Genomic DNA, 12773 nt, shown 5'->3' with positions numbered 1-12773 from the left:
TTTATCCCCCCCCCCCCCCTATATACACACACACCACATTTGTTGTCCCTTTTTTTATCGTCCTTTATCATCACTGTGTAGGAATATCTATCAACTTTCTCATATGAACTGTATTCGCCTTATTATTGGAGTGTAACTCCATCTTTTTCACATGGTAAAATGTGTTCTTTTGGCTCATAAAACAACAATCATTGTAAAGCGTATGCTCTACTTATATTGTTCCCCTACAGCCTGTTAACATATATAATATCCCCGATAGTGAACGTTCACATTTTGCCTGTTGCCTTGAAGTAACCTATAGAAGAATGGCTGTGTATATATAGCCACGGGCTGTATAGAATGCCCCCCTCCAACCCCACTTTGTACCCGGGCCTGTGAAGACTTTCTGCAAACCCTTGCTTCTTCTATCCCTAAGTTCTATCTTTAAGTAATGATATCTTACAAACGAGTATATTGACTTGTAGGTATTTTTTTTATTTAGAGGACAGAGGTAACCTAGCAGCATGTCTTTGGGGTGTGGGAGGAAACCGGAGTACCCGGAGCAAACCCACCCAAGCACAGGAAGAACATGCAAACTCCATACAGATAGTGCCCTGACTGGATTTCCAACTAAGGACCCCAGTGCTGCACGGCAAATGTGCTAATCACAAAAGCCACTGTGCTGCCCGGTTGTGTAAAAGTCCACTGTAAAGTGGTATCACTGATGTCCATCCAATTTAATAGCCCATGCCACAGGCTCGTATTTAAATTGATGGGTTGGCTATTTCTTGGAATTGAACATCAATGTCTATAGAGGAATCATGGGAAATGGTCCAATTCATCAATGTTAATGGGGGGAGGTCATCTTGAATAAATAAATCAGGTGTTTGAGTAGTCTTTTCCAGGTGGTCTTGGCACGTTGAATCATGTTCACTGCAAACAACAAACAACAATATTATTTAGATATACAAGTCTGTCCCTTGATATTGGGTCCCCATAAAACAGGAGACTGTCTCCCAATCAAGGTTTTTGGTCATGGGTGACAGTCTAATTAATGACTGGCATAGCAATCTTACCTTATGTGATGGGGGATTTACATAATTCCCTGCATCATCTGTTCATTGCCCTTGTACTGATCCATAAGCTCCTTCACGGGTATATTGTCGCCATATCGATCTAGGAGTCTGTAGAACATGCACATACCCAGAAATACTACCACTACAAAGAAAACACTTCCAATCCACAGCCACTTTATCAGAAACGAGACACTGTCCTGGATCCATCCTCTGTCCTTAATGTCATCGTCCGGGGCTAATTCATCATCCAGTGGCTTATCATACTGATACTTAGCGTCCTGATCCTCGTTCCTCTCAATCTGATCTTCATGCGTGTTCTCCTGAGCTGTAAAGTCATCTAGATCAGATTGTGTGGCAGGAAGTGTATATGCATTCGCTTCCTGATCGCCATCACTCCTCTCCTCTTCTATAATATCCTCATTCACATCATCCTCCAAAAGCATCTCCTCACCGACTTTTTTCTCCTCCTCAGCGGCAGCCCTCGCACTCAGGGGAATGGGAGCTGCAGACAACTCCGAGAAATAAAGGGCCAAAAGAAGCAGAACAATCGCCTTTCTCAACATCCTGAATTCATCGGTATATGCATGAACCGTAGAAATGCCAAGAGACGATGATTGACATGACTCTGGCGCGGGCCGTGTATACCCTCCCAGTATTGTGCTGTCATCTAGTTGTTTCTAGGCCCCTCCCATCAGCATATTTATTTACAGTCTAGTTACTTTTTGTACAGTTGTGACTGTTTGAAGGCCCCCCTACATCAGCCAACTGTCATAAACTGTCCTAAGGGCCTGTTCACATGAGTTTCAGGTCCTGATCAGGCGCGGATCAGCAGACGCGGTGCTATGTGTTTTGCCATGTTGTTTTTTTTTTTTTTTTTTCTGGAGTGGGGCTGTCAGTATGTTAGCTGCAGTGCAGTGTGTTTTTGACGCATTTTTTATGCGTTTCGGGACTGTTTCCTGACCGTACAAAATGTGACATGCAGTATTTTTTCTGTCGTAACCTGAACGGACTGCACACGTGAGAACTGTAGCCCATATAACACATAGTGATACATTGGGATGCATTTTTAGTGCAGGAGCGTACGGATCAGGTCAGCACAGAAAACGGACGTCGTGTGAACAGGCCCACCTTTTCGCTGTCAAGGCGTTTTTGCACACATGTCTTAATCCACAATGTAGCCCTGAAAATTACTTAAAACCCCCAAAACATGATATATTCTTAAAGCAAAGACCCTGTAGAAGAAAATGGTGGCAGTTACAAATTTTTACGTCGTACGATATTAGCGCAACTCTTTATAAAACCCCAAATCTTAGTAAAAAATATACTTAAGCTGATTTTAGTGGTCAAAAACACAACATAATACCAAATGTTTATCTAAAATATAAAGGATGAGGTTACAACGAGTAAAAAGATACCCAACATGCCAAGGTGAAAAATCATGTGCGTTCGTGAAACGGAGACAAAATACGGTAACCCAAATTGTCCATAAGCAAAGCTTTAAAAGCCCGTACAGGTCATCATTTCAGACATGTCGCTGAATATTGGCCCAAGAATTATTGTTCTCACTGATCTCGTTTTAATAGCTTCTTATCCGGCTTTTGCAGCAGGATTGGAAGTGATGCAATCAGCATCGCTTCCGGCCCCATTCAGCAGGGAGACCGGTGACTGTATGCATGTTCGCAGGTCTCCTTTCCCGCTTCCCGCCGATAGCTGTGATGCCGGTCCCGGGCCTGCAGGAGGGGCAGTGGAGACCAGCAAACAAATAAGGATTTCTAATCTGTAGTTCCTGTTACACATATTATTTACTGGCCACACTGATAGATAGATAGATAGATAGATAGATAGATAGATAGATAGATAGATAGATAGATAGATAGATAGATAGATGTAGATAGATAGATAGATAGATGTAGATAGATAGATAGATAGATAGATAGATAGATAGATAGATAGATAGATAGATAGATAGATAGGTAGATATAGATAGAGAGATAGGTAGATAGATAATAGAGATATAGATAGATACTGTAGACAGACACCTTTACTTGTGTGCTTCATATGCTTCTATGTGCGTTGTCAACAATCCCTCTTGATATGACCTTCCAAACGTCAATAAGGACGGATTGGTAGAGCAAATACTGGAGTGCCGGTGACTTCTTCATCTACTACCAATTGATTTGCGGCGCCATCCTTGGTCACTGCAGCACCCACCCGCGGATTGTATCAGTCAGGAGTGCACGAAGACCCACTTGTATGGTTATCACAGCGATTGCAATGTTTACATTGCCAAGCCCTCCCCTTCCTCTTACATCATTACTTCCCAGTACAAACAAGCTGCAGCAGCAAAAAAATAAATTTTAAATAATCTTAAGCCTTTTAACCCCCCTCCTCTCCTGCTTATGTTATCTGCATTCTGATTCTGCTCTGACCTGTATATTAACCTTTTCACCTCCCTTATCCTGCACATCTTTACATTAACCTCTTTCATCCATACAACTTAACCCATCTCCATCCTCCCACTGAATGTGAACTGAACATTAAACCCCTTCACCCTCTTGTGCATTATTACCAAGCTCCGTGTTTTAACCCCCTCAATACCGGCATGTGTCTTCATTTCCAAAAAGCTGCGGCAAAATATCAGATCGCCTTGAAGTGTCTACTTGCCAAAAAGGGGGTGTCAGGGGTTTCCGTACTATGCTGACATTTTTATTTGCTATTATTTATAAACGTAACCAAGAGAAATAGGCTTTTTTTTAAAAAAACATTTATTTTTAATTTTGTATGGTAAACAATTTTACAGAAAGGTCTATTTGTCCCCAAAAAATGAGATGCAATTCATTTTGTTACAATGTTGCGTGAGGAATTCTCAGCCGAACTTGCACAGAGCTGAAAAATAGTGCTTGAAAATGTGCAGCACAAAACACCTCCACACCCCATAGAAAAGCTATGAAGCAGATACAGGGATAAGGGCTTATGATGTCAGAGATGATACTGCTTTCCAAAAAAAAACACCTAAAGTTTGACAAAGCTTAAAAACGCAAATGAAAATGCTTCAAAAACGCACACAAAACAGCTTAAAAATCTCCTGAAGATAGCTCAGGTGTACATGGGTGTTAAAAAGGGACATCCTGTTGATTTGAGGAGATCTCCACTTACTTCCTGTTGTGGTTCCAGGATAGAAGTGAAGGGAAATCTCCCCAATGGGACACAGACTTATGATATAAAATATACATGGATAATATACAATGTTTAATATAAAAATGTGATCTAGTCATAAACATGGTGAATAAGCTTTAAGGTGGGCAACAGTCGCTCTATGGATATTACTAGGGATGCATCGAAATGACATTTTTAGACTGAAACCGAAACTTCAACATTTGTCAGGCCAAAACCGAAACAAAACATGACCTTTTTTCCAACCTGTTTTACATTTTTTTATTTTTATAATTTTTTTAACTGTTAGGGCTTTGAGGAAATATCAGGGGTTTAAGCAGACCCCTGATATTTATCTGTTTAAAATAGAAAAAGATATTGAGGACAAGAGTCCTCCAGTCTCTTTGTCAACAGCTCCAGTACAGAGGCTTCCTGTTCATTCACAATCTTGAGATACTAAATATTTTGTATTGATCCAGTCATGAATGGACAGGAAGCCTCTGTACTGAGCTGCTTCCTGTTCATACATATAGTCATCAGATAGTAAATATTTACTATGTCCCCATTTATAAATTAAAAAGGATGTGATGTAAAGCACTTCCTGTTTATTCATAACTGGGTTCATAGTAATCACTATGTCCTCAGTTATTTACAAATCGGAATGATTAGTACTGATCACTCGGTTTTTGCTCAGTAAAGGGAAAAGGGAAGGATTGCTAAATATTTAACATATTTACTGATCCTAAAGTTCAGCCTCCTCCCGCAGGAGCTTTCTGCCCCATTCGGCTTCCTGACAGCTTTCTCCTCCCCGCTGGGAGCTGGATTGGCACTGTGTCCCCTATGATCCCCGCTGCCCCTACCGACACAGGCAGGGGAGAGCAGCGGGGATCGGAGGGAACACAGACCAAAGTTTGCAGCAGACACCCAGCTGGGAGGAAAGTAACTGGGGATGCGCCGCATTTTCGTCCGTTTTTATACCATCAGCATCTTGTCCATAGTACCATTTTCAGCCAAAACGTTTCAGCGGATGAAATTTCGGTGCATCCCTTGATATAACAATGTTCAACATTCTCTAGTTGTATCCGGAGTATGACAGAAGTTAGAGGCTAAGGGAAGTCAATCAGGTGCCTATGTGCCAGTTAAGTGGCTCTTCCAAATTAACAAAACATCTGATTGGTTAATCTAGGCACCAGCCTAAAATTCAACTTCAGCCCAAAGTTTTTTGGTAGTTCTGGATAGTGTAGAAGGCCAATATTAAAAGCTGTCCATGTCCCCATATGGGAACGTTAATTCAGTTCCTGTTCTGTCTGCCACCTGGATAAAAAGGGAGGACGTATTTGCCCAGTGGGGACAAAGCAGTAAAATCCTGACCGAGATTGTAACCCTTCCTCATTCTACTAAAGTGTCCCCATGGTTGGCCACCATATTATAAAAAAGGAGATGATGTAATAAGATTGTTAGGTGTAGCTTTAGACTCATTTGTATCAAAAACAAAAAAAAAAAGAAGAGTTGATTGGCTGGGCTCTAACTTTTGCTCCACTTTTACATACACCAGATGCTCAACTTGCACCAATATCACCTAAACATATGCAGAGATTTAGTTTATTTTTTAGATTCCTGTCATGAGGTCTGTGCTCGTAGAAAAGTGTCTTTTTTTGGAGGGCTGAATGCAGACCCTTAAAACTCTTTATACTGGACAAGGTTAGCCATGTAACGCTTAGCATAAGATCCGCTCCTCCATGTTTTTAGCTTAGAGTCAAACTTTTGATGGGCAAAAAGTTCAGAGGGATCTAGATGAGTGTTGACAGAAACAGCAGCCGCTCGTTCTCGCCATTGGAACTGGAAGAGGTGGCGTTCAACCTTCTTCTGGCCCCATAACTTTGCCAGGCCAAGAGCGGTGTGTCCGTTTTCATTGACGTCTTGAGTTTTTGCTCCGTTTGCTAAGAGTTCATCTACACAGTCACACTTGCCCATAGCCGATGCCACATGGAGTGGGCTGTTTCCAAGCTTGGTCTTGGCCAGTACATCGGCTCCTAAATATAAAAACAGAAACAAGAAATATAAATAAAAAACTTAAAGCTTTTATCCTAAATATCCTAAATAGTGCCATAAATGCCAATACTGTATATTCATTTCAATACTGTGCATTTCAATAAAGCATATGGTTAATGTTTCAATGCTTAATCTGATTATTAGCCAGGAAAAGTAATGAAACCTAATTAGGAAATTTACTGGCAAATGATAAATGTAACAAGTTACTCTTTTGTTTAAAAATCAGTCCACCGAAAAGTGATGTTAGCAATTGGGTAGCTCCTGACTCCTTATATGACATGGATACTCCACCAGTGAGATATCCCTGTTACTAGGGCTGCAGCTAACGATTATTTTCATAATCGATTAGTTAGCCGATTATTCAGTTCGATTAATCGACTAATCGGATAAAAAAAAAAAGACTCCAGTGATGGACTACTAGTTTCTATTGAGATTGTAGTCCATCACAGGAGCAAAAGAGTGTGGTGTGCAATATAGTACTCCTGTTACCATTTTTTAACTCTGTTCCTGTCCACATGGGAATTGCGGGTGTATTCACACCTCCTGTTACATTCTCTATAATATAAGAAAATATGGAAATTCCAAGAGGGACCCCTTACTATGGCCACATCAAGTGTGCAGACCCAGGAACCAAAGCACAGAGATCTAACCAATAGAGCCCTCCGAGAGACATAAGGAACAGGTTAGTTCTCCAACACCTACCAAAAACTGAGATATCCATTTTGGGATGGGCTGATCCTTAAAGAAGAAAGCCAGTTTTGCAACAGCCTGCATGGATCTGAGAAGATATAATCATCTTCTGGCACTTTGAGGTGGGCACCCATTTTCAGATTATGTTTAACAGGCATAGTTTGTGTCTAGCTGGCTCATAATAAATAATGTCTAGACCAGGGGAAGCAAGCAGCTGTCCCATGAGACATTGCGAGACTCTGACACCCACAGGCTTAACAATGATGGGATTGTTTTTTTCACCACAGCTGGAATGCCAAGGTTGCCTACCCTTGGTCTAGAGCAGGAATTTGCTTTGGAGTGTCGGTGTCCATCTTTTACTTCACTCTGGTCCAGGCGCCTCTACAAGACATGCAAGGGAGCTGTAAGCAATGCATGTATAGATGGAGCTCCCTTCGCGGCCATACCCCCAGCATATTTTGAATGGCTGCTCTGCCTGAGAACTGACAGTGCTGTGCTGCGCTGGGGGAGGCTGAGGAGCCTCTCACTTAACACAGTGGAAGGCACACGGCGACCCACTGAACATGGGTTGCGACCCACCAGTTGAGAACCAAAGCCCTAAACCATCAAACTCTTATTAGCTATATCAACAAAGCCATTCTTTGTGGGTGTGCATCACACTCCATAAATAAGATATGTGGACGGCATAAACTCTATGCAGAATTATTCCGCTTCCATAGGGGTAATTGGGATAATATATGTGCCAAATATGTGCCTCTTTATTCCAATGTGTCTGTAAAGAACCAGGGGAAGCAAAACCCAGGCCAGCAGGAGAGGTCCACCACAGGCCAGGATTATCTCGTGTTGGAATATGATCCAACCTGTACACCTAATTGCATTACCCCCGGTGATGTATTTTCTTAGAAACTGTCAACAATCTCTACCCACCAAAATGAGAATTCTGCAGGGCAACCTATATCACATCCTGACCTAGGTGTTCACCAGAGAACTACATGTCTGAAGTACCCTTAAACTACACTCACAGTTTTGGAATGTAGATAGAGCAGTAGGCTGTGACAGACCAAGGGGTTGGGGAGTCCACAGAGAAGGCCCACCCACAGCACCAGCACTACCTTGTAAGCGCAAACACATAGAGCTTTAAAAAATATGTTTTAAAAGCATCTTACCATTCTTTAAAAGAAAACTTATTATGTCCAGGTACCCTCGGTGCGCAGCAATGTAAAGGGCCACACTGGCTCTTGCCGCTATCCACTCATCCCTCTGCTTCACACTAAACCTCAAGGAATTTTCTGTGTTATAGGAACAGCCTGTAGTGACTCCTAAACATTTCAGCTACAATGAGAAAGAGAAATAATAAAAGGCATACACTTACACATGTACTAACCTAGCATAGAATGTTGCTGGTGTGGACCTATAGAGGCACTCTAGTCAGGTAGAAAAAAAAAATCTTGTCAATTTTAGGGGCCACTACCTTTTAAATTGATGCATGGGCCATCCTTGAGTCCTGCCATTGTTCCCTACATAACATAACTGCTTTATACAAAGGGTGAATGCAAATGAAGATTTAGAAATTATGGAAAAGGTAGACAATCTTGGCACTCCAGCTGTGGTGAATCCTCCAACCCCATCATGCCTCGGCCTCCAGAAGTCATACCTGTGGCTGTCAATGTCTTGTAATGCCTCATGAGATGTGTAGTTTCACCACAGCTGGAGCGTTGAGGTTGCCTACCCTTAAATTAGGGTGTCAAATGTGAACCACTGGGTGACAAGGAGCGAGTTCAATGGGAATAAAAAAAACTTGAAACTAACAAAAAATGAAAGGTCTACATAGGCAGGACAACATAAAAAAAAAAAAAAGAACTAATCTGTTTCAATTACGTGGGTTAAAAATAGAGTTTTTTTTGCATACATTTGCAAATGCAAGTTGAAGCCACACTGTCATGTCAAGGCACTTCTAATACGATCCCTAACCCAAAACGATATGAGTTCCCAACTATAGGACATATATAGCAATGCAAAAACATAGGGCAGGTTCACTTGGAGGCTTCCCTAGCCTCAGAAGCCCAGAAATAGCCAATGCCAAGCAGCTGAAGACCTCCAGCATGTGTCTGCACCAAATCTAAAAGATTCTGGGCTCCTAGGGCATTACTGTGCCCCAAAGGAGGAAGTGGCTGCCTCCTGGTAAGTCTGCTCTCTGTCTGTACATTGTTATATATGTCCCATAATTGGGAACTCAGATAGGTCACAGTTAGGGACCATTGCCTTGACATGGTAGTGTCCCAGAAGAAATATATGTGAGGCCCTGGACTCTCATCTTTCGCCTGAGAGACAGGAAGTGGTAGTTAGACATGGTGGATTTGCTTTGACAGCTCAACAACAAAACAAGGGGTATGCCACAACATGGGGGGCCACTTGAACTGAGAAATCTACTGTATGTAGAATCGAGTACCAAGCCATTAACTCGTGGTCCACAATCTTTTATTGTTGACAATAATATGACAAGCTTGTCTTCATGTTGTTGGATTATTATCAACAATAAGGAATATGGACTCTCAAGTTGATGGTTTGGCGCTTGATTTTTTTAAAATTTTATGTTGACCGGGCAGTGTGGCTTCTACAGGTATATGCAAATATATGTGCCTGAGTAGCTGAAACTCATTTTTTTGATGGCCTTAAAGTCTGCCAGAGAAAATTTGTATTGTGTTCCATAGGAATCTGAGATTTGGGTTTCCTGTTACAGTATGGAAAAATGGAAAATAGGTGTGTAAGGGGAGGGTGGGCACTCAAATGTGACTCAATCTGCCAAACACAGGTTAATCTTAATGGCAAATTCACTTTATAAATCCAACAAAAGATCCAATAAGGTCCCTGTAAATAGACATCCTCCATTTTATTATATTGTGATATATCTGCCTTTCTAACCTTCATTAAAAAGGGGGAGTCAAATACCCCTCTTATGTGATAGCAGACAATGGGGCAATCAGGTATTGATGGATAAAAAATTCTCATAAACCTCTGCCAAGTTTCCTCCAGCTGCAGCTTTTACAAGATCGCTCCAGCCTTCCCGCGACCAGATGCTCAGACAAACAGTTCCTCCATGAATAATCGCATTGAATTTAAAGGTAGACGAGTCAGGCATGTCTCCTGTACAAAGAAAATCACACAGCGGAGAAATGCAATAAGAAACACTGACGCCACCTATAGAGATGCTACACAGGGGAGCTATTTCAACTGAGTGCAAAAAATGCTGTACAAGTGAATAGTCACTGCATATTTATTACAAGCTGAGGGTATCACTATCAACTCTCTGAAGGACACTGTCTGCCTTTTATAAATGAATTCATAAAATGCAGTTGGTGATACGAAACCTGCAGTGTCTGTTGGAGTATTCTCTGCATAATGCTTCAGAGATTACTCCATGACAGGAGAGCCTAGTCAAATGACTTGGGCTTTTCTTGCCCCGGCACTTTGCACCCCTATTCATTAAAATAAATAGTCCAGTGCTTGCTTGGAGACCTTGAAGCACTGAATGCAAATCTCTAAAGTACAATGCTGTGCTTTATAAATCTGCCTTTTTTTTGAATTGGTAAAGCCGGGGTAATGCCATAAAATTCCTATCCCAACTCCACCTTGTGCTTGGCATCCTTTGGTGCCAGTACCTATCTTTTGACATCTCTTCTGATGTTTAAAGCCCATTTCCACCTTTGCAGAGGTATTTAAGTACCCCAATGTACCCCGAGTTTACATGAAGCAGGCATATGCAGTTGATGTGTATGAAAACAGAAACTCACATTTTTTGTTAGCTTTCGTCTTCATATTCTCATGGGAAAAGCTGCCACAGTTCTGTGCAAGTATTATGTGTACACTATATTGCCAAAAGTATTGGGACACCCCTCCAAATCATTGGATTCAGGTGTTCCGTGAAATTTCCTTGCTACTAAATATTTCACGGTCTACTGTTAGTGGGATTATAACAAATCCCACTAACTCATCGTGCCCTGAGCTGTCACCCCTGCTGTGTTCCCTCTCTACATCTTCACACCAAGTAAGTGCCCATATATGCCACAGTATATGTATGCAACAGATACATGTACTGTGTGCAATACATTCATATGTAGAGCAGATTTCTGATATTGCTTCTGTTCAATCCATGCTGCTGAAGCAGGATTGATAATTTTTATAGGAAATGTCATCAAGTTCTATGGCTGCAGCAAAGCTTCCTGTGCTTTCAATACTAGGGATGCACCTATAGATAATTTAACAAACAGGATATGTGCTATGGAACAATAAACCTATTAGCTGCCATGCTAAAAAGTGTAAATAACACCTAAAAAAATGAATTATAAAAGTGCACTGCGCTTTATAGACCAACTACATATACAATCTAATGATAATCTACCTGTGAAATAAATATATAAGTATGCAGAATCACCCTATGGTGAATAAATACATTATATAGTGGGAAAATACCTAATATGTATTTATTCACCATAGGGTGATTCTGCATACTTATATATTTATTTCACAGGTAGATCATTATTAGATTGTATATGTAGTTGGTCTATAAAGCGCAGTGCACTTTATAATTGTCTAGGGATGTACCTGCAATGATACCGATACCTGCACAGCCCACCTGGCACCATGTACAACCAGCCTGAGACCCGCACAGTCCGCCTGAGATCCTGTAATGTCCTCTGAGACCCTGCATATGAGTGTCCTCTCTCTCTCCTCGCTCTCCTTCCTGGCTGTCTCTTCTCTCTCTCTTCTGGCTGTCTCTCCTTGCTCTCCCTCCTGGCTGTCTCTCCTCGCTCTCCCTCCTGGCTGTCTCTTGTCGCTCTCCATCCTGGCTGTCTCTTCTCACTCTCCCTCCTGGCTGTCTCTCCTCGCTCTCCCTCCTGGCTGTCTCTCCTCGCGCTCCCTCCTGGCTGTCTCTCCTCGCGCTCCCTCCTGGCTGTCTCTCCTCGCGCTCCCTCCTGGCTGTCTCTCCTCGCGCTCCCTCCTGGCTGTCTCTCCTCGCGCTCCCTCCTGGCTGTCTCTCCTCGCTCTCCCTCCTGGCTGTCTCTTCTCGCATTCTCTCCTGGCTGTCTCTTTTCGCTCTCTCCTGGCTGTCTCTCCTCACTCTCCCTCCTGGATGTCTCTCCTCACTCTCCCTCCTGGCTGTCTCTTCTCACTCTCCCTCCTGTCTGTCTCTTCTCACACTCTCTCTTGGCTGTCTCTTTTCGCTCTCTCCTGGCTGTCTCTCCTCCCTCTCCCTCCTGGCTGTCTCTCCTCACTCTCCCTCCTGGCTGTCTAATCGTAAGGTGTATGGGCACCTTCTCTTCTTGCTCTCTCTTCTGGATGTCTTTCCTCGATCTCTCTCCTGGCTGTCTCTTCTTGCTCTCTCTTCTGGCTGTATTTCCTCGATCTCTCTCCTGGCTGTCTCTCCTTGTTCTCTTCCCTGGATGTCTCTGCTCACTCTATCCTGGCTGTATCGTCCCACTCTCTCTCCTGGCTGTCTCTCCTTGCTCTTCCCTGGCTGTTTCTCCTCTCTCCTGCCTGCCTCTCCTCACTCTCTCTCCTGGCTGTCTCCCCTCTCTCTATTCTGGCTGTCTCCTGGCTGTTTCTTCTCTCTATCCTGGCTGTCTCTCCTCACTTTCTTTCCTGGCTTTCTCTTCTCACTTTCTCTCCTGTTTATTCCCAAAAAGAATTGCAGTGTGCCGCTAGACTGTTCGTTTCTGATCATATGTTAGGCTATGTTCTCTTCTGGTTATACATTAGGCTAACGTATGACCAGAAGAGAACGTACCCTAACGTATGATCAGAGGAGAACGTACCCTAACGTAT

The 12773-nt window shown here is 42.6% G+C and overlaps 1 protein-coding gene across 1 annotated transcript in view; it reads right to left on the bottom strand.

The window, feature by feature from the left end:
- Positions 1 to 5884: 5884 nt before the first annotated feature.
- The window catches only part of ANKRD60 (ankyrin repeat domain 60), a 7444-nt gene continuing 555 nt past the window's right edge, over positions 5885 to 12773 (bottom strand). The window contains exons 2-4 of the mRNA XM_018556596.1: positions 9964 to 10094; positions 8117 to 8282; positions 5885 to 6241 (exon numbers count right to left, since the gene is read on the bottom strand). Coding sequence (XP_018412098.1) covers positions 5886 to 6241; positions 8117 to 8282; positions 9964 to 10094 — 653 coding nt within the window. The 3' untranslated portion in view covers position 5885. The remainder of the gene's footprint in view (positions 6242 to 8116; positions 8283 to 9963; positions 10095 to 12773) is intronic.

The sequence above is a fragment of the Nanorana parkeri genome, unplaced genomic scaffold, assembly GCF_000935625.1.
Source record: "Nanorana parkeri isolate BGI_ZX_2015 unplaced genomic scaffold, ASM93562v1 scaffold242, whole genome shotgun sequence".
Classification (NCBI taxonomy): Eukaryota; Metazoa; Chordata; class Amphibia; order Anura; family Dicroglossidae; genus Nanorana; species Nanorana parkeri.
Note: the sequence above shows the minus strand (reverse complement) of the source record. Positions and strands in the feature narration are given on the sequence as shown.